This window comes from Ammospiza caudacuta, chromosome 4, assembly GCF_027887145.1.
Source record: "Ammospiza caudacuta isolate bAmmCau1 chromosome 4, bAmmCau1.pri, whole genome shotgun sequence".
In the NCBI taxonomy this organism is placed as follows: domain Eukaryota; kingdom Metazoa; phylum Chordata; class Aves; order Passeriformes; family Passerellidae; genus Ammospiza; species Ammospiza caudacuta.
The window spans coordinates 55,426,440-55,454,313 of record NC_080596.1 but is presented as its reverse complement, the minus strand read 5'-3'; the positions used below and the strand labels follow the sequence as shown (position 1 = coordinate 55,454,313).

Sequence of the window (27,874 nt, the reverse complement as noted above, 5' to 3'; positions counted from 1 at the left end):
TTTTTCAGGCTTTGACTGGTTATTGACTTTCTGGCCAGAAGTCATAGCCATGCTACAAGAGATACTGTTTCAGCAGAAAAGGACAGATTCTTTTAATAATAAACATAAAGTAAGATATATGAATGAGAAGACAAAAAGTAGAAAGCTAGGTGGGGAAAAGCATAATTTAGACATGTCAGGAGTTTCTCAAAACATAGACGATATGATGGCAGCTCTGTTACTGCAGATGCCCTCCCACCCCCTCTGGTCAAGGTATCTCTCAGATCAAAACGGTACCAGGACCATGGTACGAGACCCATGGTCTTAGAGCTCTGTGCTTCTCCCTTGCTGTAATCCCAAGCTAAAAACTGAAGTACCTCAGCTTTTTTTTCTTTAAGAAAAAAAACCCCAAAACTTTTCTTCCTTGCTCAATTCTTGGTTTTGGCAAGTTCAAAGTTCACAAACTTCTGTGTCTGGGTTCTATCCTTTTATCCACCAAACCTGAACAAAGACTATTTAGCAACCATTTTGAGCTCTGGACTTCAGGCATCTTCTCAGGATCCTTAATTTTCTTAGACACGAACCAATTTTAGAGAAAATCTCCTTTGACAAAGCTGTATAAATTTTGTGATTAAAGCAGCTCTGCAAACTATCCCCCAGATGAAGCACTCTTGCATGACTATACTAAACTGCACCAGATTTTATTCTGCTGAGAAAAACTCACTATAATATTTCAAGTCGTATTTCAAAATCCACATTCAAATTCATTTGCAATTTGCTATTTCAAGAGATTTGCAATAAGATGAATTGAATTTTGAGTACAGTTAGGAAGCAACACAGATAAGCTGGAAATAAGATTGTGTAACAATAAGTTAAACACACTTACAACGAATGGAAATTGTATTTATTATTTCACTGAGAAAAAACAGATGAAACTTCATTAGAAAGATGCTTAATCTGTTTCCTCATACAAGTTTTAATCAGCTTTTGGCAGGTTAATGCTAATGGCTGCCCTGAGGTTGGCCCAGAATAGGGCGCGCTTGCTCCTCTCCTTCGGCCACTCCATGTAGGTGCGCTTTGCCATGAGAGCTTTCAGCTTGTGATACCTGGCAGGGATAAGGTACGGAGGGATGGGCTCCAGTAAAATGAGGATTAAGCTGTTGGAATTCTCACTGAATAACTTGTGATGGGCAAAGTACAGCTCATAGTGGCACCACTCACTCTGCACAAAGTTGGGAGACAACACAAAGATGGACCTGTAGCTCTTCTCAATGCAGTTAATGATGTTCTCCACAATGCTCTTGCCGGGGATAAAGTTTCTCTCGTGCTGGCACAGTTGCACGCTGCCCTCCCCCCTCTCCAGGTTTGGGATCAGCTCGTTCTTCACCCACAGCGAATCGCGCTCGCTGTAGGAAATGAACGCGTGGAATTGCAGAATGGCCTCCTGATCTGCGGGGGGGTTGTGCCAAGCTCTGCGCTTCGTCTGCGTCCACTGCCACGTCATCCGCACGTACCACGGCACATCCAGGTAGATGCACAGGAAGGCCACCGCAGCCACCAGCAGCAGTGTCAGCAGCAGAGCTGTCACCAGCAGCAGCGTCGTGTTGCAAGCCAGCGGGCTCAGGTGGAAGTCCTTGAGCTCCGTCCCTCGCAAGCCCTCTGGGTACTCGCACACGTAGGCCGCCGGCCAGCCAAACAGCTTCCCCCCGGAGCGCCTCTCCAGCTGGATAAAGGCTTGCAGCTCACAGGAACACTGGAACGGGTTGTGCCCGGCCTGCAGCTCCCTGACCCTCGGGCAGCTCTGGAAGAAGTCAGCAGACGGGGTGAGGATCGAATTCATCTCCACGTTCAGGAACTGCAGGGATGTGAAGCCGCCGCAGCCCGGCAGGTCGGCCAGCCTGTTCGATGCCAGGTTCAGCTCCTCCAAGGATTTCAGCTCCACCACCCTGCTGGGGACATTGCTGATGTGATTGTTTTGTAGGCTGAGTTTTTGGATGTTGGCTGGCAAGCACTCAAACACAGCATCCACCAACTGATTGGAGGACAGGTCCAGCTCTGCCAGAGACTCGGCCCACTGGCACTGCACGCCAGCTCCATCGTGGCGCAGCAGGTTGTTGCTCATGTCCAGGTATGTCAGGGATTTCATACGGCTCGTCATGAAGCTTACTTTGCGAAGGCTCTCAAATTTATTCTTCTGCAAGATTAATGTCTCCAGCTGAGCTAGGTTGTCACATTTTTGAAAAAGAAAATCTGTTAAATCATTCTTTAAAAAATTTAGGTATCTAAAGGAACTCTTACGAGAAGGACAAAGCATATGAATCATCTCTGAATCAGCTATTGTCATGTCTGTAATATTCATGTCTGCAAATATTTTGTATAGGTTATCCTGTGAAAAGTACATGTCTGTGATTTTAATTTTCTTCATTGTCAATGCTTTCATGGAAGTACCTGAATAGTCAAAGTTATAACGTTCAATGTCTGACAGCTGTGTTACATTGTTAATATTGAAGTATTCAACGGATGAGTGCCATACAGTCTGAAACATTTCCATGAGATCATTCCAGTTCACTGACACATTTGTCAGTGTCAGATTTTGTAACTTGGATCCTTGTCTGAAATTAGATAATAAAGCTATCAACTTTTTTACATTTTCTTTTTTGATTTCTGACAATGACAGGCTTTCTGTAGTATTTTGTATCACAACCCAATCACCATCAGTTTCGGACTGATGACTCTTTGTATACAGGAGTGGCAGGCTTGTGATTTTTTGGTTAGAAACATCTTCTGGAAAATTTTTAGAAACAGATGTAAAGAGTTCATCTTCCACAGACAGGCTGACATGGTTCCAAAAAGTTAATGCAAACAGACACTTATACAGAAAAACGTTTCTGAGAAAGCTCATATTTAGTGTCATACTGTTTTCTCTTTCCTTGCAGGCGCTCAATACTTTTCTTAACTGTCCATTTTTGTTCCAATCCTGTGGAAATTAAAGAAACACAAGCAAAAAACAGATTGTATTATTAAGTAGCTGTGCAGGAACCATCAGAGAGAGAGATTTTTCTCAGGTACCAACTTCTCATTTTTCCATTTGATTCAAAAAGCAATTATTTTCTACAATCATTCGGGAGAGACATTCTTTATTAACAGACCACTGAAATTTTTATTTGGCAAATAAGGTGTATTTAACAAATAATGAATCAGGTTTCTACAAACCATGTTTGATTTCATAGGTGTCCAAAATTTGCTGCTTTCTTACAGAATTTCTGCTGTGATACAGTGCATTATGAATGCTTCCTAAACTGTGTATTAAGCTTTGATTAGAAAGTACAATAATTGGCGTCAACACATCATCCTCTCCTCAGGTTCCCTCTTAAGTGATGTGAACTGGGCTCAGAGACATTATTTTAAAATGGACTTTTGACAGTAACACTTGAACTGAAACATAGCACGGAGGTTTAAGAGCCTGAATCAAAAGCTGAGTGTCTTTAGATAGCTGAGACTGGATCATCAGTGCTTCTTTTAACTAGGGAAATGATGGTGAGGGTAGAATGATCTATATTTATGCCCTGGGAAAGCCCACAGAAGGGTTCACTTCTTGTCTGAGCTTAAACATTTCCTGAATTTAGACTCTGAAAGTGAGGTGGTCACATTTGGTCTGACAAGTGTACAAAGAGAACACCACACACACACTGGGAATATTTGCAGGCTACACAAAAATATACACAAAAATAGATGTAGAACCTCTGAGCACAAAATCCAGCCCTGATCTAAGGACACTGACCTCAAACATCTCTGTTGTGAAAGAGAGGTTTATTTAAACAGACTTTAAAAGGAAAAATCATAACTGTGTCCTTGCTTTGGTTTTCCCGATTAGAGGTCACTTTTTCTTTCTGAATGTAGGAGTTTAGGAGAGCCAGCCTCCCTTTGTTTAAATCAGCCATTGAGAATATTGTCTTAAATCTCCTTTTAGCTATTGCATAAATCCATTATACTGCTCCTCTAAAAGAGGAACTGGTAAGAACTTGGTTAACAATTTTACATGTGTAAATCTTATTTAAAGCTGTTTTCCAGATTTCTAATATCTTTTTATTTCCTCTTCTTTCCCCTTCCCTCCCATTAATTTTAAATCATAATGTTGCCTGAGGTTTCCCACAGTACTTTTTAATGACTGCAGCGGCCTTTACCTTTCCCTTGATATTGAAGGGGTTAACTTGTGATTTTATATTTCTAATGACTCTACAATGAGACAGCAGCTACCACCTGAGAGACTGGTTTACAACTTCAAGGACTACATTCACTGTGCCATTAACTATTCCATAAGCTTTCTCAGAATTACTGGGGCAAAATACATGTTCTATTTCATCTAACAAACAAACAAACAAACAAACAAAAAAAAACCAAACAAAAACCACACAAAAAAAAGTCCACTGAGTTCTTTAGTAAAGAATGCATGAAACTAAGCTTGGAAATCATCTAGAAATAGTGGGGCAATATGGCAAAACTTTTCCAGCCTTTTTCCAAATTCTCATTTGGAAAAATTATATGCATCACAGCCCCAAAAATGCATTTGGGCATATTCAGTTCTGTTCTTCTGATTGTTTGGGCAACTTTACTAATGTGTTTATAACTAACCAAAATACATAGCTTCAAGAGAAAACTGAAAAAAATCTACCTTTAAATCATTATTCCTTCTTTGGATAAAATTTCAGTAATATCCATGGACCAGATGAAAAAGGATCTGATTCTTCTACATGTGCTTTATTTTCCTTCTCTTTCATATATCCTAGCATTCAGTCAAATTATTTACGAGTACCTTCAAAATTTCTTTGGAATATCATATGAAGCAACACAAGTAAAAACTTTTATAACATATAACCTGTGACTGGAGGCTAATACTGTAGAAATTATCCTTCTTAGTCATATCACTTTTAATTCAGAAGTATCCTCATGTCTTCAAACGTGATAAAAAAAGCTTACTCAAGAAAAGCAATCCAGAAGGCTAGGCAAGCCAAGAGCATGGCAAGAAAGTGTCCTGTTGTTTAAAGAGCAGGGGGAGAGAAAAAAAATGAGGTTTTAAGAGTTTTTCCAATATAAAACTGGTAGAAACTGACTAAACTTCCATATAAGAAATAAAGAGAATGCATATAGCTGAGACAATTCAGTATTAAGACATGCACTTCGCAGGTTACCAACATAGCAAAAAACTAATGCTACAAAAATGCCTTTCACAAGAATGAAACACACCATCAGGTTAGACCCAGTTCCTGAACTGTAGAAAAATCAGGAAAAACTACTGCCATCACTCTGCCCCCCTTAACTATGGGTGTAGTGCTAATAATGAGAGACTGCTACTTGGACAGGTTTTTTGGATAAGTATTCCGAACACAAGCAACCTCACCATCGTTCCGTACCCATACACTTGGAAAGAACATCGTACACTTGCTACAAAAAACAAGGCTCATTTACAAATAAGATACAGAATATAAAACAATTACAGCTAACTAGCAACAGCACGAAGTCAACAAAATTAAAACTTTTCTCACCAGAAATCCCTGCTGTCCGAAAAAGCAGAAAATGTTCTCAGGAAAATAAAAAAAAAAAAAGAAACTTCCTGTAACTCTATCCTACTGAGTAACAATACTTAGGAACACCCAAATTTTTATATACATGTTTGTGCCATCTACTGACAGCTTGTGAAATGGCATTTGCTTTTCTCTGGATGTATTTTTCACATACAACATTACTGTAATATCTCCACTATTCTATTATTATTGAACTTTACATTTTTATGCTTTGCAATATATTAAACAGGAGAAATATGAATCTTTTTACTACTTTCTACCTTCATTAAATTAATATGAAAATAAGTACTTCTTTTGAATAAGTCTCTATGCTTTACTGTAATTTTTTGTCCATTTTGCTGCACCAATTTAGTTGTTAGACTCTTATCAAGGCTGGTTTATAAAAGTACCATTTGTCTTAGTTTAATTTCCATTTAATAGGAATGGAATAATAATCTCTTTCCTACTCCAGCAGTGTTGTCATTGGGTTAAACAGTGAACATGGAAACACTGAGTGGAATTTGGTTTGGATTTTTTCTTTAATTAAAACAGAGTGGTGACTTTGGCACTGAAAGCCCAAACACAGGGTTATTGTCCTGGCAAAGATATAAACCAGTCTCTCTATTTAATGTTGGTCAGAAATTCCACCATAGCTGAGATCTAAATACAGAACTGCACACTATAACCTACCTTTCTGGGTTAGCATATCATTACACTTTCATTATTTAATATTTCAATGATTCAGGAAGCAGAGGAAATAATCTAAAAAATTACTTTTTCACTTAAAGGCTTATTCTGTAGATTATATTTAATTTCTCAGCCTCGGGTGAAAAGAGGTCATCCAAAATTGAAATTGAAAGATAGGACAGGTAGTAAGCAACAGAATATGGAAAATTCACTGCTATACTGCTGATGAGCCTTACAGTAGTACTGTATGATTTCATGTGACCTCTTGGAGTAGCTCTCCTCAGTGGCTCACGATGTGCTGGTTTGCCTTCTGTGTCAAAAGTAACTTCTCTCGCTGGCAGACTACTGATAGAAATGGTGCTGTGTTGCCTTTCACCACTGTAAAGGCCATGCTTCTCATTAAAATGAGGTCGCAAAAAGAGGAACGGGTATGAGGAATTACACAGAAACAAGAACCACAGGCTGTTGGGAACAGCCTGCAACCCCTTTGCTCAACCAAGTGTTTCACCGACTGGAAATGCGTGCACACACCGCCGGCTTCTGTCAGGGGATTTCCCGTAAACACAGCGATAGGTGCCGAGCGGTGTCTGAAACGCTGCATCTCCGTTCAGTTCCGCAACCCCACGGGTCAGTAAGTGCTCACTTTGAGGAATGATTACTTTCTTAAAAGAAAAAAAAAAAGTTTTATGCCAGCTCAGCAACTAGATTAATTTGGACTTTTTCTCTCAGAGGACGGGTGAGCACTGAACCGGTTTCCCAGCGAAGTAGCCACATCGCCGAGCTTATCTGAATCCAGGAAGCGTTCAGAGACAATGCTCACGGGCACGTGGTGTGATTCTTGGGGTGTCCTGCACAGGGCCAGGAGTTGGACTCGTTGATCCCGATAGGTCCCCTCCAACTCTGCACATTCTATGATTCTATGAAATTCACCCCTTTTCCGCCTCATCCCGGACGCGGGGGTGGCGCCGGCCCTGAGGGAAGCGCTGCTGAAGCCGCGCCCGACGCTCCGGCCGGCGCTTCCAGCGGGGTCCCGCCGGGCCCCGCCGCGTCCCCCGCGCCGAGGGCCGTGAGGGGCGAGCATGGCGGCCGGGGCGGCTCCCCGCGCTGGGTCAGAGAAGCCTGAAGCCCGGGAAAGGCTCGGCAGCGGCATGAGGCTAACCCTTTACAGCAGGCGGCCACCTCACACAGCCGGAAGAAGAGCGAGGGACAAAAGCCAGCCCTCCCGCCCTGGGGCCGGCCCGGGCTGCCGGGCCCGCTCTGCTTCCTCCCCCCGCTACTGCCGACGTGGCGGGGCGGGGAAGGGAAGGAGCCGGGGGCGCGCCGGTCGGGGCACTGCTGAGCGGTAAGGAGCGCGGCGATTTCTGCATTTTCTGCCGCTTTTGACACTGGCTGCGCCACACAGCTCTGTCCCAGAGGGGAGTTTCGAAAAGGGGAAAAAGGAAAAGGAGAAGCGGGAAGTTGTGGCCGCTGCGGGCTTGCGGGAGCGGCGCCCCCGCTGCTCCTGCCCCGCCTGGTGCAGGGGCAGAGGGCAGCGGGGCAGGGGGAGCTGCCTGGGGCGTTCGCCTGCGCTCGCCGTGCCCGCAGCGGCCCGCGGTGGAGGAGGGATAGCGGGCGTCGAGCGAGAGGGGAGCAAGGTGCCGTCGCCAAAAAAGTTATTCCTCCCTCCCGCTCGGGGACGGTGATTCGTGCCCAAAGCGCCCGGCGGCAGCTGGGCTGTGCTTTCCAGGGGAGATGAAACTCCTCAGACAGGCTCGGCAGGTGTCGCCACCGCCGGCCCCCTCAGCGCGGCTGGGCGCTGCGGGCCGGGCTCTCCCCCGCCACCGGTCCGGGCTGGCCTTAGCATCTCCCTCACAAACTCCCCGTAGAGTAATTCCCTTTGGGCGGAGCTGTCCGAGCTGATTTGGATCAGGACAGTCTCACGGATGAGAGGTTGAATGACGCTGGCCCCGGGTGCAGCCCGGCTCATGTGTTCTGCCAGACGCGGTAATTCGCGGTTACGTGCCGTGCTCATGGAAGAAAGGTTCAGCAGGCAGCTGCAGGGACCGTGGCCCCAGTGGTACCCAAAGATGATCCAGCAGTGGAAAAATCCATGTGCACGTCTGTGTCATCCTTTAAAAAGTGCTGGGCTTACTCAGAGCTAATGCCCATTCAAAATTATGAAGTATGTGTGTAAAGGTTTTACAGGTTTTAATAGAGGATCCTCATCTCTTATGATGGAATTTGACTTACAAATACAAAAATTTTCCTCAGGTGATGCTGTCCATCACACAGTGAGTACTGTTACAACAATAGCACTACTTCCCTACAATAAAGCATTTTATAATATTTGCTGTATTTTTAATGGTAAGCTGTCAAATGCAAAGATTCTGACTTCAGAATTCATGTTTTCTGAAGATAATTAAGGTACAGTGTAAGCTGAAGTAATACAAGTGATAGCAAGTTCTTACTTTTTTACTTATGTTTTTTGTTCACTGGTCCAAAGTGCTACTCATGGAACTATTAATAGAAGTGAGCTCCATTCACATTAGATAAACAGGCTACTAAAGCTATAGATGTATACAGTTCTATAGACTTTAATAAAATATACTAATTTAAATACATGCTTCTTAGGCAGATTTCTCCTAAATCCCAGTTATGTTTTGCTTTTTGCCTTTTTTCCCCCCTGTTCTTAGTCTCTCCTACAATCTCCATTCTTCCTGACTGATGCAAACCTTTGAGCCATATTTAATTAATATGAGAGTCAATGAAAAGGCAGCATCTACAGAGAGGACTGTACAAGTCTTTTTATGCCGTGCAACTCAACATTTTGCAAGCTCTCTGTCAAGGATTGTCTTCTGAGTGCCAGGTACACTGTTGTTACCAACAATTAAATGCTAGTAATGACAGACCAGCAGTCCTTTTGGACTCTGGCAGTGCCACTTCTTAATCAGCTGCAGAGTTTACTATGTGGCTTTACCGATCAGCGTCCTCAGCCTGATGACTGCACAATGGTGGAAAATACCTCCAAAATTACATTGGAAGATAAGGAATAAGTAAGACCAAACTGGTTCATAACTTAAAAAAAAAATCATTAACTACCTCATACAAGTTTACCTTGGCTTCAAAATTGAAGTTCAATCACACAGGAATTTTAGGAGATGGTGAGAAGTGTTGCACTCCCCAAAGAGCAAGACTTTGGGACAAGTGATACAGAAACAGTGTGAGCAGTGACTCTGTGCTATGGCTGTGTCTGTGAAATGGCTCTAGGGCCCATGGCCTGTCATGTTCACAGATTATGCCCTTTCTCAATCATATCAATGTCACCACAGTTGTAAGTACAGAGAGTTATCCTCCCCTCTGGCAGTCAGTCAGCAGGCTGTAGGAACCCTGTGTATGTCTCAGCCATCAAAGGGAGAGCAAGAACTGCTTGGCTTTGCAGCTTGGATTATTTTCTGCAATGGTCTTTCACACACACCTGATAGTGAATATAGAAATTAGCCATGTGGAAACTCCTACATTTGACTACTCCAGACAAATTAATATCCTTTCACTCTCACTAAACCATATTTTGGAAAGCAGTAATGCTGCTCTTTGTATTTGAGTGGGATCCTGCAGAGTGAGTGGAGTTACAGTATTATCCTGATGCCAGTGCCAGCATGCCACAGGGCTCCATGCTCCATGCTTTTGGAGATCTTACATCAAGGTTGTATTGTTTTTCAGCAGTAGCATATGGTAAACACTGTGTATTTTATAACAAACACTGAAATGTTTATGGTACCTAAAAGACTTTGCTTTCTATATTCAGAACTGAAAATGTCTGAAGACGTATCTGATGGCGCCCCACCTGAAGAAAAACCTGAAGTAATGGAGATGCCCAGCAATGAGGTATTGCCTCATGAATCAGTACCACACCTCGTAGAAGCTGAGATCTTGCCTGAGTCTTCACAAGATCAACATGGACAGGTCACTCAGAATGTTAGTAATGGAAAGGAAGGAGACACAGTCATTGATGAAAACCCTTTGACTGAAAATCTCGTTGAAGGCCTGCCTTCCAGCCTGCCTTCCAGTGAAGACACAACTGAAGACAAGCCCACCGAGTGCATTGAAACTGTAAGCCTTGATACAGAACCTGAATTGGAAGAAACACTGCATGAGCAAAGCAATCCAGTAAGCAATACTTTCTTTTCTCTAAAAGCCCTCCTCTCCTTGCATTGTGAGGACAGAATTTTGTATAATGTATGTCCTGTTTTTCACAAAAACCTAGGAATTTATGTGGAAAACCTACACAGGGATAAATTAAATTGCAACACCAAGCTTTTGAAAACTAGTAGTAGTTTAATTTCACTTTTCCAGTATGATATTAATTTGGTCTTTCAAGTCTGGTTGCAATGAAACTTGCATTGTGTAAAGGTGATGTGTTACTGGACACATTCTTGAGACAACAGTTTCTTAACATGATTTAAATATGGAATACTGATAATGGCTTAGCACTAGCCATTAATGTAAAAACTATGCAGCACCTCCTCTGGCTGTGTTTTTATTGAATTCAGTTGTTAGGAGTTCCCTGTGCACATCTACTGAATTACACACATGAGGAGACTTTGGAAGAGAAGCCTCCAACTCTGGCTCCTGCCTCCAACCCAGCAAGGAGACAGGTTCCTACCTCTCCCTCATAGTAGCCTCAATAAACTGGTATGGCTTTATAGGATTGGGTACCTGAAGAAATATTAGGACATCTGTAAAGACATCTCTGGAGAGTAAAGCTCTTCTAGGAACAGATGATGTGAGCTATGCTTCTGGGTTTTTTGTGCACAGAAGTTTGAACTCCACATAATACCCAATCTGTCATCACCTATTAAATGCCAGACTTTGTTGCCTGACAGTTTCTTTGTGTTTCCTCCTGCCTCTTGAGAACAAGATTTTTAGACAGTGGAGTAACATTTTTGTTCTTATAGGCTGCAGACTCCTCATCTAAAGCAAGTAGATGGGGAGCTTGGGGTACCTGGGGAAAGTCTCTCCTGTCATCAGCTTCTGCCACAGTGGGTAAGTGTTCAGTTGGTAAAATGTGTGGAAACAATTAATAGTTTTCATGTGTCATTAGACAGATTAGTGTTGCATCTTAAGGATTCATAGACAATTTTGCCTTGATAAGCTTGGGAAGCATGATTTTTTTAAAGAGGAAGATGACCTTCCTAATTATTCAAATTATGGACAAGGTACTAGGCTTGTTTGTAAAGTTAATGAATTACTTGATTGTGACTTCTTCATAGAAAGGATCCATAATCCAATACAATTTCTATCAGGCAAAGGCTTACGGTTTCTCAAGTCAAAGCAACCCAGATTTTCATGCTCACTCGTGTTAATGGTTTGTATGCCAAGTTTGACTCCTGCCTACACATGAATTCACTTGCAGTAAATCATTCCAGCTTTTCTTGCCACCAGTGAAACACTCACACTGTCACACTAGATTTCAGACAGTAGAACAATGTATTAAAACATGGGCCCTGTACTCCCTCTCCCTATACTCTCATTTCCAATGGTAGGTCAGTACAATATGTCCTTGTGAGGACTTCAGGTGAAACTTAATTATTGCTCTTTGAAAACTCACTGTCAAAAAGCAAAGCATAGGAATATGTAGTTACAGTGGGAAATAATTTCTCACAAGCCAGAAATGTTTTATAACAAAACAATCTGTTAGCTGGTCAGTTCTCATAAAGGATCCACGGAACACTTTCAAAAGATGAACATAGGAATTAAAATTAATTGCTAGTTACTAAAAATGATTCAATAGAAATACTGGTTTTATGATCCCATATAAGGCTCAATAATTCTCCTCCTTATCTCCTGTTTTTCATGGACAGTAAATGGTTTCTGTCTGTTTCTCAGAGGAGAGAAATTTCCTTGTCCCCTTTTTTTCAGTAACATCCACAGTCAGGAGTAAATAACTACATTTTCTTTCAGACAACAACAATTAACATTTCTAGGTACATTCAGAATGGGTTTCTAGGGTGTGTGGAACAAGTTTGTTGTGTAGGCAGTCTGACTTGATAAGGTTGTGTGATGTCTGTTTTGAAGAGGCATGTCATCACCATGCATAAATATTTTTAGGGTTGTTATTGTCTAAAAATGAGCGCAGCTGGAACAAGTCAAGTTGCCTTGGAAAAAGAGCTTCCACATGCAGAAAAGGAAAAGGAAAATTGTAGAATAATTTTAATTCAACATCAGAATGGTTGCACTATTTCACACTGAAGACCCATCTACTATTTAGGTTCTGGCAGTGACCAAGAACAGCTAGGAAAGCACCTAAACCCAGATATATATAAAACAGCAGTTTCCAATTTTCCTATTTCCTAGAATCTGAAGCATAGACAGACTTCTTGACCCTGGGATCAGGGTAGGTTGAGTTTCCATGTTACTATCTAATAATTTTGAATCTAACTTCATTAATTCATTTAACATAATTGACTGTGAATTAAGCAGAAATAAAATTTATGTTCTTCCATGTTTTGTGAACCCAAGGTAACTTGGAAGACCAAATAGCTAGTCTTAGATTTGTTAGAGGAAATCAATGCACCAGGTAATATTTTATATTCCTGATACAGAGGGCTTATTTCCTAGTTGTTTATTATGAAAATTCCTGCTTGATCCTCTAGAACACTTAACTGTCTCTCACTGTCATGGACACGATATGGTTCTGAACAGACCACATATTTCCTTCAGTATGATAATTCCCTAGTGAGATATATGGAAAAAAATTTAAAGCTATTGGGAATTTCTATAAGCTTTATTATGATTATTATTATATATTTATTATTCTCCTCAAAGTTGCTCCATTCAATATCTGATCAGTTCAACCAACACTTCATCTCCTGTTCCACACCAGAAAATAGTTTTGCTACAGACCAGTCCATTGTAAAGTCGCTATTCCTTCAGAGTAGCAAATGCTGTTAGTAAAACTGCCTTCTTGGAGTTAAAACTTAGTAGCAACACATTCAGTCTGTGATTTTTCTGTTGTTCTGCCATCATATTGTACAACACAGCTGCTTGTCTGGTGAAATATGATCAATATCTACTATTCCTAATGTTTTTCTTCAAAATTGTACTTTGTAAAAATAGCGCAAACAGTTTGAGGTGGACTAAGTAACTTCTTAAAGGCTTGAACAAATACATTCTACTTTTAACAAAGAGTATCATGGACCAGCCAAGGTTGGACAGTACCTTGAAAAGTTGTCTAGTCAGGGGTTTTGTGGGAAAGGCTTTATGCCTCTAGATGAGATTATCTAGCAAGTTGTCCAGACACATCTTGAAAACCTCCAGCAATGGAGACTTCACCATATCCCTGGGTAGGTTATTCCAGTGAATAATTCTTCTTACTGTAATTAATTTTTCTTGCATTCCTACGTATTTTAGACCGAGTTAAAATGTTGTTCCAAAGATCTCAGTCTCCTTATCCTTCAGACACTGATAGAGAATTCACAAACACATGAGCATTTTTAATGCATGGCTATAATTTATTTAGGACAGCTGATTTCAGTTCCCAATAATAACTCAGTTTCCATATAGTTTGTACCTCATCCTCCTTTAAGTAACTATGCACATACAGCCATGGATTGTTTTGGTGGTAATTTTTTATTCCAAAGAAAATATCTGTTGTCTTTGAACTGGTTTTGACATTATTTGGATCGAGGTCCCCACGACAAGACAGATGTGATACTCCTGTACAAAACAGAATCTGTAATGCCTTTGGAGTTTCAGTCACTGCCTGAACCATGTTTGGGCTCTTGACACTAGATGTCAGACTAAGCAAACTATTGAATCAACTTCATCAATGAGGTGAAGAGATTTCTTTTGTTCTTGAAAGGTGCAAGAAAGTTGCTTCCTCCTTATAGAACCACAGTGGAACAGAACCACTGAAATAGTTGCTGGAATGATGAGATGGGAGAAGGCTCACTGTGATATGGAGGAACAACTTGTACTAATTATCACCATTTTAGTGTCTTTCTTTTCAGTGGTGTTTTTTAGTAGATCAGCCATTACACAAGGCAGTCTTTTGACAGTGTTGATAAGCTCGAGAGAGTGACTATTGCAGCTAAATCAGTCAATTTATGGGTAGTAGCCACTGAAATGTGTAGTCCCTCACCTGTCTTTTCCTTGCATGTTTCTTCCTTCTCCCTGTACCAGCATTCATGTTCCTCTGAGTTTCCTCTAATCCAGTTTAGGAAGCAAAACTGACATAAGAGTAACTCTAGAGGAAAGAAAAATCCATTTTCTGCCTCTTCAGTTCCTTGATCCGACTCTTTGAGACCAGTTTTGGGGCAAGCAGAAGGGACAAGTGTGAAACATGGGGAGAAGTAGAACCTCCCATAACTGCACCAAGAAGCCATTAGGTTACCTTAGCTGTAACAGCAAACTCTTTATCCCCAGGCTTATGTGAGGCAAAATATATTTTCAGTTTGTCCTGGCAGCTTGTGACTTGCATTTTTAAAACATCTTCTATGCTTTAAACCTTGGGTCTTTGGTTTTTCTTCCAACTAATCTATCTGCTAGCTTAATTAAAGTGACTGCCTTCTGCAAGCCTTGCCTTTCATATGCTATGTTTTGAATGATGTATGACATTCAGAAGGTGCTGAAGTTAGGATGCTCAGTGAGCTGCATTTCCAAGCAAAGTCTGTTCTCTATCATGCTGTATACAAATGCTTCACCTTTAGAGCCATTGCTAAGACTAGAACCTGTCAATACATTCACACAATAAAAGTCATAAAAAAATAACCTAGCTGTTTGATTAATATGATCCCTGAAATTCATACTATAAGGCTGCGTAATGCATCTTTCTAATGTGTTGTTTGTAATTATTGTTCTGCTATCTTGATTATTTTGTTCTTGTGTATATTCTCATCTAGTTCCTTAGCTGTGAGAATGGCACATGAAAATATCAGACACCCATACTTCTCCCTGGTATGCTGAAAAGCACTTTTTGTCACTCAGTGTGACAGAACGAAATGTCTCTTTATACATCACTGTGTTCATGAGCTTGGATATTATTATGCATGGGTATGTGTAGTAATCAGCATTACATAGTTGACTTCTCTGTGGAACAAAAATGTCAATGCTGTAGATAATGTGAAACTAAAGTATTCAAACAGTGCAAATGTCTTTTCTCTATAGGTATTGCTCTGTTGCAAAATAAAGTACAATATTAAAAAAAGAAGTCTGGGTGTTATGCTTGTACTTTAGTTATGCTTGTACTTTATGTGACTTTATGTGATCATAAAGAGGATAGTTAATCTCTTCAGATTTTTTTTTTATTTCATAAATTTGGCTGATTAAGGGAAAACTACTTTGGGTTGGAATCACATGGTGGTCACAACTGTTTTGTAAATAACACTTTGGCTGCTATAGCAGCAAGGCTGGCCCTTTGCAGTTATTCCTTTTTAAGAATGCTGAATTGAAGTTTTTCTCTTTTTTCTCTTTTGCGTTCTTTATGTCTTTTAACATGGTCTTATAGTCTAGAAGACACTGAGAGCCAATAAATGTTGTAACAGCCTTTATGCTTATTGCTATTATTGAAACCTTTTATGCTTGCAATAAGGAGATCTGAATGTAGTCGCATTTACTAGATTAATTGGAGTGATTCCTGATTTATAGACAAGATAGCATAGGTGTTACAAGAATCTGGCTTGGTTTTTTTTTTTGTTTTAACTGCCAGGAAGAGAAGTTTTGTGGAAGCTTGAAGTGAATGGAGTGCCAATAGGATAGCCTAAAAGGGAGCAAAATGGGGCCCCACTTTTTGGTGTACAAAACCAGAGCACGGCTGGATTGTCCACATCTCTATACTTCATGTTGTGGATTGATTCTCCTCCAGCCAGTGTCAGGTTCCTCAGTTTCTCATCTGGTGAAAGATGCTCATTTAATGCCTTGGTCTTCCTCTTTAGCTTGAGCTAGATGAGGCTTCACTCATGTTACTAGACTAAATTTTGATCAGTTCTTCATTAGATGTGCTCCCATGGTAGGACGCAGGTTACAAAGGCAGTGTTGTAGCCAGGGACAAAATCTCAAACTCCTCCCCATCTGTACCACTAAATCAGAGTCCAATTGCCTGTGAGTTCTAGATGGACGAGGGATTAGTGATTCCTGTACAGAGTGGTTTAGGTTTCAGACATAGTGAACTGCCCTCCAGGGGTGTCTGTTTGCCTCTCTCAACTCTGCAGGGAATCCAAAGCTGCTAAGCTGGGAGGTGGAAGATAAAACAGCTTGCAGCAAAGTGGGATGGGATCTGACTAAAGCATTTGTGAGTGCTGCAATCTGGCCTTGGCAGATCAGGCAAAGCAAAAGGCAGGTCATGCTGTTAGGCAGTGTTAGCAAAACCTTCTTCTTTAAGTGAAAGATCCCAGCTAGGAACATGAACAATAATATTCTGTGGAAAGTGCCAGCCAATAGAAAGGCAAGGAATCATGGAGGCAAGAGAAACAAAAGCAATAACACAGGGGAAAAAAGAGTGCTTTCTTCCAAAAGCTCACAGTTAACAATGCCTACCGCATAGCTCTTCTGTCTGCTGTTAGAAGAGTAAATGGAGATGTCAGAGGTGTCAGCTCAGTTGCATTAGCACACCCAGTGTTACAAAATGAGTGCATCTTTAAACTGTAGGCTTCTCTCCCATGACCTCTTTTACTTCTGTGCCTTTTGAAATTGCAAATAATCATCTTCATTTCCAAGGCAACAGGCATTTCTGCCATTTGTGCATGTATGGCAGTTGTGGTCTTCTGATCTCATCTGGTTTTGCTGCTGCAGTCAAACATACATGCCATATAGCTTAGTTCAGCAAAGCCACCCTTAGCTGACCTGGAGTATCTTCTTATTATTCTAGGGCATTTAACCACAGCCCCAAAAATGCTGCCTTTTGTAGGTCAGTAAATATCAATACAGCAACTGTGTGCTTTCTCTTCTTAAATGTGTCTGCCAAACTATGGAAATCAATTCAAGGCTGTAAAAAATCACAGGAAAAAAAAGTGGGAAATTGATCTGAAAACATGTAACTTTTACAGACAATTCACATTTTTGCTCAATGTTTAAAGGATTTTTATATGACTACAGGACCATAGTATTTTGTTACCAAGTCAGGTTGATTAAGTCAATGAAAGGAGTAAAACGCTTACACGTTTAAAAAGTTGTGAGCAGAAGCAATGGGAAGGAATGTGACATGCAATGTCTATTGTATTAGTGTAAAAGCACAATTAATAGTGATTTGAGTCCCAGGAATATGGGGATTAAATAAATGACTCCAGAATCTGTGCATGCTAATGTTTTCATTGGGCTCATTAAAATATGTGGGAGATTGGGACTAGACCATGCAGTACACTGCTCTCCAGTATCTGCATTGGAACAGACTTTGCAAGAATCAGGAAATTATCCAGCAATGACTTAAACACTGTGGTGCATAACCAGGTATGACTCACACAGTTGGATCCTGTGTGAGTTACTGTTTTTTGTAAGACACAAGTAAAATAGATAAAGGTCATATTTCCTTTAGACAGGTAAAAGCATTTATCTGCCTAGGCTGTTACAGTGTGAAACATTGGGGCCTTGTGCAGCCTATGAAATTCCTTGTCTCTGCAGGTATTTTCCATAGGCTATATCTGTTCTTTATGTTTACCTCCAGATACTGCAGTTTTCTTCTGTGTGATCTTTCAGAAGTGCTGCTTCACATATGTTTTCTAGAGTATATTTATTCATAAATATATATATTCATAAACCTAAGCTTTCCTTTTTCCTACTCCAACTAGATTTGCTGCATCTTTCTTGAATCAGATGTTTGAAAGCCTATTTGTATGACTACACATACAGATGTATATGTTTATTCAGAATGCTGCAGAGCACTGGCAAGTGATCGGCTGTTTTGCTGTAATTAATGTAATTCAGAAAAGATGCTTTGAACTTCTCTATTAGAGTGCACACAGTTATGGGAAATTGTGGACAACACAATCATTATGCATAACTTTGCACCTTAGATGTCTAGATATCAGCCTGACCATCTGTATTAATGCCTTCTCTGAAATAATTTATCTGTTTACAGTTCAGTTTAACCAAAGAAGTATGAAATTGTTATTAACATTTCTCATAAATTGTTAAGCAGACAGTTGAAGCACTCTGGATTGCCCTACTGCTAGAAGTGATCAGCTTCATGCAAGATGCACTAACAGTGTTCAGTACAAGATAAAAATCAAGTCCTGTCTCTGAAGCTACTTAATTTTATGTTGGAAAGAAATATTGCTCACCTGGTTTGTTGTTCACCTGTTGCACCTTAGCTGATGCACAGAAGCTTCTAGCAAAGCAAGATTAACAAGTGGATTGCTTGTAATGAGAGAATTATATCATGGACATACTTGTACACATATCCAGAAGCAAAATAGGCAAACAATTTTAGAGCAGTCCTTTTTAAGGGCAGCATTTTTCAACTACAGTTGATGCAGATTAGGAAGATACTGCCTCCCCTTGACTGACTACAGGGACTCACCAATCCCTGTGATCTGCTAGTGTAAATAAACTCTGTGTAGAAAACCAGCAAGGCAATCTGTCAAAAGTATTCAGACAGAAACAGTAGCAACATGTATACTTTATATTAAAGTAGCCCATTTTAATAGGGGGCTAGGGATTCCCTGCATATGAATCATGTAAAGGTGGTAAAATCTTTGTAGGAGATCGCCTGCCACTGGAGCAATAGTTCTGTTTGTGTCATTTGACATCAGCAGACTTAACAGTGTATTATTTAAATACTAACTTTGGGGAGAGACATTTCAGAATTTTACTTCAAATGAGAAACTAAGGAGCTTAAATCCTGAAATAACTTTGGGGACTGGAGTCAGTGTCCCTAAAAACATAACACCTGTGCAGAGGACTGAACAATTCCAGACTCAGTCCTGCAGTCATACACAATCCATTGACTTTGGGTCAATTTTTCTAGAATACTGAAAACTATGTGAGGTGATACCCTATGGTCTTAGGAGGACTGTCAGTTTCCATTTAAACTGATTGCAATAGAATATTTAGCATTTTGAAAAGCAGGGAACTAAACTTATGTGGGCCACTGAAATAACTTTTACTTTTCAGATCCAGCATAATTTGTGTTATATTTCAGCCTTATAATTTATATTCAGTTAATATGAATATAGTAGAAGTTAATTATTAACCTAGAGAAAATTAAGCAATTGAGGTAAGTTTAATAGATATTTTCTTTGTCATAATTCATGAAGTATAAGAATACTATGCACTGATAGTAATGAGTTTTCAAGTCATATAGTCTAAAACATGAGTCTCCTACAGGTCATGGGATAACAGCAGTAAAGGAAAAAGCAGGAACTACCCTAAGAATTCACAGTGGAAGTTCAGCCTCTCTGGAAACAGCAGAGCCTCCTGCAGCTGAAACACCAGTTACTCGTGAGTTCAAGTCCACTGAAATTGGACAAAACTCTTTGACCCTGCCAAATCAGTTCCGTTTAGAAAATGTTAAGATTTTGGTCACATAAACCATTTTACTGTAATTTTTGACTTGCAGGGTTGAAATTATGCTGTAACCAGCTTGTTTTCTTTTCTTAGAAGCAGAAGATTCTCTGGCCCGGAGCTCTTCTGAGAATATTCCTTCTTCTCCTTCATCTGGATCTCGTGGCATGCTATCAGCTATCACTAGTGCTGTACAAAACACAGTGAGTCATTTTAGCTGATCTCTCTGCTCCAGTTATTATTTGTTATTTTTCGGTTCAACTTCACTGTAGGTCACATTTTTTAAGTTACAGGTCTTTGTAAAACAATTACTTTGTAAGTCTATTTAGAGTCTTTTCCATGACAAAATAACTTTAAAATTAAACTTTCTGATTAAAAAATAAGAAGTCAAACAAAACTAACTGAGTTACTATGTTTTCACCAGTTTCAGTGAAAATAATATGGTCTTTTCCAAAACTGTGTAGAATTCTGCAAATTTTTGAAAATCTTTTTAAAATTGTACCATCATCTGATTTTTTATTTTTACAGTTAAGTCCTTCCAGAGAAAGTGGGATAGGACTTGTTACCATTTTTGAAGGCAGATAGCATAAGAAAATACTCCATTTGCTTATTTTAAGGCTTTTTACTAAGCTCTCTATTTTTAGTTCCTGTCCTTTACCTTCACCTCTTTATCTAATCTCTCATTTCATATTAGCCTTCCCAGAAGGGGCTCTGATTGCAAACTTAGCAAGGCAAAATCTTTTGTTCACAGTTCTTTCCTAACATCCTTATATTTTGTGTGTTGAACTTCATCCTGTACCATACCGTTTCCAAATCAATTTTTGTGTTATCTTCTTCCCCAAATTTTTTTGCATCTTTAAGTATGGTGTTTCACTTGAAATTATGGAAGACTTTAAATATTTGCTGTAAAAGCATAGAAGATTAATTCCCCACTGAGCAAGTTTTATGAAATGGCAGTTCTTTTTTATTGTGTATTCAGTTCACTCTGACTGCCTCATCACTCTGATATCAAAGACTTTGGGAACAGAAGGAGATTCCTATAGATAATTCCTAAGACTGTTTCTACAGAACCTGGAGCATCATATGGCTCGTAGAGCTGGCTGGCCACCAGTAAGATTACTTGAGCATTATACAAGATTTGCAAATAAGACAAATGTGCTTGTAGGCAGCCTGGAGAGCTGCCATACCACAGAGATCAATGTGGTACAAAAAGAATCACTTAAGGTCTCAGTAAGACACTTGTAATGCCACTTGAGACTTTGGAAGGGTTTTCCATTATATGTCGTGTTACGTCAGCACTTGAGTATCTGACACACACATAATCCAGATTGAAATGGAAATCCTTAGCCAGTGAAACTTCTTCTTCAGTGTACATAAAAAATATGAAGACACAGTAAAACATATGTATTTAAATAGACAGTTCCAGAGTCATAGTAAGTGTTAAAATTTTAAAAATCCAGGAAGGCAGAATCTTCTGTTCATGATGGACTTGGCTCCAAATTATTCATGTCTAAAGCAAGTTCCTACAAACCAGATGCCATTGGATGAAATTAAAGTGGAATAGAATAGAATAGAATAGAATAGAATAGAATAGAATAGAATAGAATAGAATAGAATAGAATAGAATAGAATAGAATAGAATGACAGAGCCGCAGAATATTTCGGATTGGAAGGGAACTTAGATTATATAGTTCCCATGCCTATGCCTTGGGCATGGACACCTTCCACTAAACTAGGTTGCTCAAAGCCTGATCCAGCCTGGTCTTTAATACTTCCAGGGGTGGGGCATGCACCACCTCCCTGGGTAACCTGTTCCAGTGCTTCACCATCCTCATAGTGAAGAATTTCTTCCTGATGTCCAATCTAAATCTGTCCTTGTCAAAGTAAAGCCATTCTAAATCTATCCTTTTCAAAGTAAAGCCATTCCCCATTTGTCCAAACACTGCTTGCCCTTGCAGAGTGTCCCTCTGAAGCTTTCCTATAGGTCGTGTTTAGGTACAGGAAGGCTGCTGGAAGGTCTTCTCAGGGCATTCTCTTCTCCAGGCTGAACAGCCCCAGTTTTCTCAGACTGTTTTCAGAGGAGATGTGCTCCAGCCTTTTTACGATTTTTGTTTTAAATTTACAACAATTGTTACATTTCCTCTGGTGTAAGTTGTTCAATTAACTGGAAATATTTGTGTAGGTTTGTTTTTGTTTGTTTTTTTTTTTCACATATTCAGAACAAAGTAAATGCATCAATCCTCTTGTTAGCTGAAGTATAGGAAATTTAGGGACCCGAATGTTCAAAGATGGTGTCTACAAAACCACTCAACACTCCTCTTTACAGTTCATATTAGCCTAAACTGGGAAGAAAATAACCACAATGCATTATTTTATACAGGGGAAAAGTGTATTATCTGGAGGCTTAGATGCTTTGGAATTTATTGGGAAGACAACCATGAATGTCCTTGCAGAAAGTGATCCTGGATTTAAGAGAACGAAAACACTGATGGCACGAACAGTCTCACTCTCTCAGGTTGGATATATTTAAATACAACTCTGTCAATGCAATTTCAGATTCTTTTTCCAGAATTTCACATGCCTCAGGGAGAGGCTTTATTTATTGCAGTAGATGCTGGCTGGGCTTATGGAAACAAATATTAAGCTTTACAGTTGCTCTACTTAATTTTTCTTCATAGAACCACAAAAGATAATGTAAAATCATCTTTTCTGCATAATCATATATGCAATTGCTGATTTAAATAAAATAGTATATGTGGTGATAAATCATTACACTCTGGAGGCAAAATCAAATTGTTGGTGTTTTGGTAACAGCTGTAGATAGACATCTTTCAGCATAAATATCACTATGCTGTTTTCCTTGGAAATCAGTAATACTGGAATATAACATATGTCTCATTAGGAATTAAACCTATAAATGTTGTATCTCAGTGTCCATCTAATTTAATGGTATGCTTACACAGTTGTGATTCATGTTTTAAATGAAATGAGATGAGATAAAAACAGAAGTACTGTTAATGCTGTCAGTACAGAATTATTTTAGTTCTCCAGACCCTGAAAGGACGATAAACAATAGACATTGAGAAGAAAGTATGTTTACTGCATGTTTACTTCCTTGTAGAGAAGAGTAAGGTATTTCTTAATGAGATGTTTCATCTTTAGTATTTGTCATTGGAAGAGTTAACAGACTTATACTTTTATAGTATATCAAAAGCAATTAACTCATGTTGAGGCCCACAGGGTTAAAATGAGCTTTTGAGAATGTCTCCTTTAACAACATGCATGGATTTGCACATAGAATCTGAGGCAGCATGCAGCATAAATCAGTTCTCAGGGGTTGCACTATTGCTTTTCAGTGATTTGTTCATAAAACTTCATGAGTTAACTTTTGAAGATGGAGACTTCAGAGGAAAAAGGTACTGTAGTGTAAATTTTAATTTTGTACTAAACAAATCACTGAAGGCAATATTGTAGGAATTTGAACAGTGGAATAACATAAGTGGTGGGAGTTCACCTGTTTGCAGAAACTTGCATGTGACCTGACATGTGGTTCAGATATATTTACCACCTTTACTGTAGGAAATTCATGAGAGGCCACTTCATCCAGGAACAGAAGGAAGGAGGAGGAAATCCTATTGGGTATCCTATCCTATCCTATTCTGTCCTTCTTATACACTGATGTGAGTGTATTAAAAGCCCACCAAAATATACCCAAGTATATAGAGAGTAGTTCTGCCCCATCTTTGGTATAAGTTATCAATCTCTTTTGTCAGTCCCTCTGTCACATAAAACTGACTTTAGAATTTGCTAAGAATATTTTATAGAAAATATTTCTCTGGGTGCATTTTTTATGCAAGTTGGTGGATAGGTTCTGAAAATAATACTTTTCCCATTTTGTGTTCTGTAGAAAGGATTGCATGGCTCCTTAAGGCTGCACATGAAATAGTCCTTTCTCTTTCATTATAATGGGTGAGGAAATTTGTTGTATGGTATCTATAGCTGACATTGCTTTTGAAAATATAAGCAAGATATTTTTTTGTTAATTGTATTTTAAAGGGAGATGGTTAGCAATTACCATTGGGAAAGCCCTGCTTAGAATAGTATATAAATATTTTATCAGAGAAAATTATCAAAAAAGAAGTTAGCTATTTCATCTCTAAAATTTTAGCTCTGCAGGTGTGATATAGTCCCAAATTTTATTACTACCTCTGGACACATGGAAGCAGATAGTAGTAAAATCTGTCACATTTATAGTACTATCAATAAAACATGGAATGGTGTATATTTTTACAGCTGTTGCGAGAAGCCAAAGAAAAAGAGAAACAGAGGCGGGCCCAGCAAGTTACAGTAGAAAGAACAGCACATTATGGACTACTTTTTGATGAATTCCAAGGTTTGTCTCATCTTGAAGCTCTGGAAATCCTGTCAAATGAAAGTGAAGCTCAGGTACAGTATGCAGACAGCATAAATCAATATGGTTGGTAAAAAAATTTATCTTCACATTAATTTTATTTTGCAGATGCACGTAAGATAAACAGTAAATTTTCCATCAAGTTCGGAGAAAGCTGAATTGATCCAATGGGTTAGCCCTGGGTTTTAGAACTCAATACATCTAAAATGTAACTACAAGAATAACTCAAAACAAACTTCATAACTGGAAGGTATTTTTGTTAGGACCATATGTAGTCTGCCATACACAGCTTGTGACACTGCAGATATCTTGCCAATTCCTTGCAAAATTTGCAAGGAGGTTGAAATCTTTTGGTTGAAATCAGGTACATTCAGGAATTCCAGACCTACTACATGTGGAGGCTGCTGAATTAAAATTAATTCCAGATTACTTATTCAGTTCTTATTGTGTTGGTTTTTGAAGTTACATAGAACTACACCAAGATATTATCACTGGAAGTATACAAAAGTCTCTCTGAAGATGGTAATGTTAATAAGGCCTATCTGATAAATAAGTATTTCAATTTCAACTCTCAATTTATTTGCTCTGCTAGTACATCAGTAGATTGCTAACAGTGGGCTAATAGAATTTTGTAGATTCCTACCGGTGATATTTTTGTACTGAAACAATTTTCTAAGTAAATTTCTTAAAAACAAATTTTCTTTTTTGTTTGTTATTGTAATTAGCATTCTTTGCCCTGTGGGGTACTTCTTAAAATATGGCCAACTTATGTTTTAAAATATTTTATTTGCTCTCATGAATAAAACAAGCTTATGTTAATAACAGTTAGGTGCATACTGTCAATGTTATTTTTATTTTTGTTACTACCTAGATGAAAAACTATACATTCAAACCACACATGTAAGGTTCAACTGTCTGGTTTTGGGAGCAAAAAACAAAACCAAAAATGGCCAAACAAAAATGGCCCTACCCACTAAACAGGAATGAGATGGATAGATAGATAGATAGATAGATAGATAGATAGATAGATAGATAGATACATTCATACATACATACATACATACATACATACATACATATATACATACATACATACATAGAAAGCAAGTTCAGGCTAATTGCATGTATCAGCAGTATTTTTATTTTACTGTGAAATACCATAGGGTAAGCCAGCCATGTGCAGGTTGTTACCCTGAGGTTTCTGATGCACTGTGACTGTGTGGGTCAACAAGCCCAGTACTCAGAAAAATGTTCCACTTACCATGCACAGATGCACCCAGACACAGAATGCAGAAAGAGTACTGTAAGAGAAACTTGAGACCACTTCTAACAACCCAAAAGCCACAGGAGTGCAGGAGGTACTGAAGACATGTGTGTTTAAGTTTTTATTTTAAAAGTTTCCATTAAAAAAAGTTCCTAGTTAGCCCTTGAAATGGATAGTGCTATAGAAAGGGAGGAAAAGGCCTTACGTGGTCCTTCCCAACCTGACTGGAGTGCCACAGCTTTGTCTTGGGTTTAACCCTGAGCACAGGAGCTGGACACAAGGACACACCAGTAAGAAAGTAACAGCTGTGTCCAGCCTTGCACTGAGGTAGAGTGCACCTCTGTCCAACAGGCTTTAAAAAAGCCCCTTGAAACAAACACAAAGGTCAAACTTTGTACCAAGGGGAGTAAGGGCATTTCTCCAGGCTTCCATAGGCAGAAGGATCACTCTGCTCACAGAGTTAACACCATCTAACTGTAGTACAGTGATTCAAAGAATCTGTTTCCATCCCTCTTAGGTGTGCCATCCTGTTAGATATGCAGGGACTTGCAGATAGCTGAGACATGCAAAGACCTGCCAATACATTCTTCAGAACAGGTAGATTGTCAATAATTTTGGCTGCATTTTGAAGGCCACCTTTTCCATCTCTTCCCATGAGTGCTCAGACTAACCATTATGCCTGTGCTCTTTTTGCCTGCTTCCTTCATCCAGGCAATCCCAAAACAGTTTGCAGTTAAACAGTAGATTAATAGTTCAAAACTCATGTTCTGGAGGAAGGAAGGGACCTGATGATGTGGCAAGACTAGTGTAATTTTTGTGATACTCAACAAATTCTGTTGACAGGTTCTAAAAATATGTCTAAGCTGGGAGATTAGAGACAAGATTTGAACATAATGGAGGTTTCCATTTCTTAGTCTATTTTGGATTCAGGCTCTAAATTAGCATTTAGTAATACTGTCTTTTCTTTTACAGATTCAGTCACATTTAGCAACACTTGATGGAGAGCAGTTGGAGACTGTGAAAAATGATTTAATTGCTATAAAAGAGATCTTTGTTCCAAAGGAATTAGATGATGAAGTGGTGCAGGCGCAAAAAGGTAATTAGAATTACAGAGACTTAACCATATGAATAATTGCTACTTTTTTTATCCAGTAATTAAAAAAATTCCAGTCCAAACTGTAATTTCTGATATCCTAATATTCTTCATAAGGTAGTTACTAAAATGTATACTCTAAAAGTTTTGGAAGCTGATCAGTGCTTAATTTTGAATTTGTATTTTAACTGAAGTATGAATTATGCAAGCATAAATAAATATTAAATTATTTTGCTATGTCATCAATGAAAGCAAAAAATGGAAAATAATAACTTTTTTGATAACTGAACTTTTCTTACAGAAATTGGATAATCTGAAAGTTTTGAAGTACTTAGAAATTATTTTCTGTTCAGCAACTTCATCCTCACTCTGCATACCCCCTTTCTAGATGGGGGAAAAGATTTGAGTATCATAAAGAAATTTAAGAATCCTGAATTTTTTGAACGAAAGTGACTTTGAAACACAGTAGCAAGCTGCTTTATAGGTTTTGCATAGCAAGATGTGGCACGTGGAGTGTGAGAAGGAGGTTAGAGCAGCATAAGTGTTTCCATAACTGAATACAGTTATGGCACAGCATTGAAGAGAATGGGCTGAGCTCCCAAAAATACAGTAAAATGGGCAGGTGTTTTGGTTAGGGGGAAAATATGTGTCTTAAATGGGTCAGAAATGTTAGCAGTTCCCCAAACAGGTTAGAACAGAAGGGTAAGAAGTCAGCTTGAAGGCAGCATGGTTCATGTCTCCAGGCTTGTGAGAGCCATACCAAACCTCTTAGAGCTAACAGCAAAACCCCTTGACCTAACTGAAGACTGGGTTATGCCACTGAAGGCCATATTGCTGTGTTTTGGAAGCAAAGAAACATAAAAGGATATTTCTTCCACATCCTCTTGATCTTCTCAGGGTTACTTTGCCCATAAAACCTCCATTTTGCAAGATGGTGAGATAAGATTTCTTTAGCCTTCAGAAAAGTTAGCAAAACTGTGTTAACATTCACATGTTCTAACAGGAGAGTAATTTCTTCTCAGACTGCTCTTTCTGGTAGTGCTTACTCAGCTTGCCTGATCCCTCTCACAGGAAACTCACTGTTTCTCATTGAGGGGAACAGCAAGTGCTCAGCATAAAGTCTTAGTGTGGTAAAGTTTTATGCTGTTTTTTCCCCCTCTTACTTGCTCTTTAAACCCCATACCTCTATGGAGTTGTGCAAAATAGAAGTCAAGAAAATGTATTACCTGCTTAGGAGTGAGGATTCATGAGATGTCTGTTGTTCCATAATTTCTGTGGAAAGTAGTTCCTTGCTTTGAAACCAGCTCCCAGGAGAAGCTCTGTTTCTTGCACAAAGTGATGTTTTCTCTGAAGGTCAGAAGTTCTGGTTTTTTCGGTAAATCACAACTGCTTATCCTGCTCCTTGA

At 39.3% G+C, this 27,874-nt stretch overlaps 2 protein-coding genes across 4 annotated transcripts in view; one reads left to right on the top strand and one right to left on the bottom strand.

Annotated features, from left to right (window-relative positions):
• Positions 1-934: 934 nt before the first annotated feature.
• On the bottom strand, positions 935-27,874 carry LOC131556602 (toll-like receptor 1). Of its 2 annotated transcripts, none has more exons than XM_058803319.1 (2): positions 27,695-27,874; positions 935-2,956 (listed from the first exon to the last, which is right to left on the bottom strand). In XM_058803319.1, the coding sequence occupies exon 2, from the start codon at positions 2,891-2,893 to the stop codon at positions 956-958; it is 1,938 nt and encodes a 645-aa protein (XP_058659302.1). In that variant the 5' UTR covers positions 2,894-2,956; positions 27,695-27,874; the 3' UTR covers positions 935-955. The 2 variants fall into 2 exon arrangements, with proteins under 2 accessions (XP_058659302.1, XP_058659301.1); XM_058803318.1 differs by lacking the exon at positions 27,695-27,874 and adding an exon at positions 5,523-5,552.
• The window catches only part of FAM114A1 (family with sequence similarity 114 member A1), a 30,557-nt gene continuing 10,182 nt past the window's right edge, over positions 7,500-27,874 (top strand). The window contains exons 1-8 of one of the 2 annotated variants that reach the window (XM_058803320.1): positions 7,500-7,569; positions 10,012-10,373; positions 11,162-11,249; positions 19,524-19,637; positions 19,797-19,903; positions 22,081-22,215; positions 23,994-24,146; positions 26,348-26,471. In XM_058803320.1, coding sequence (XP_058659303.1) covers positions 10,020-10,373; positions 11,162-11,249; positions 19,524-19,637; positions 19,797-19,903; positions 22,081-22,215; positions 23,994-24,146; positions 26,348-26,471 — 1,075 coding nt within the window. In that variant the 5' untranslated portion in view covers positions 7,500-7,569; positions 10,012-10,019. Of the gene's footprint in view, positions 7,570-10,011; positions 10,374-11,161; positions 11,250-19,523; positions 19,638-19,796; positions 19,904-22,080; positions 22,216-23,993; positions 24,147-26,347; positions 26,472-27,874 lie in introns of those variants that run through there. The other variant, XM_058803321.1, reaches the window with a different exon arrangement.

Coding starts and splice junctions, on each gene's coding strand:
- LOC131556602 (XM_058803319.1), bottom strand. CDS start 2,893: ATGACACTAAATATGAGCTTTCTCAGAAACGTTTTTCTGTATAAGTGT.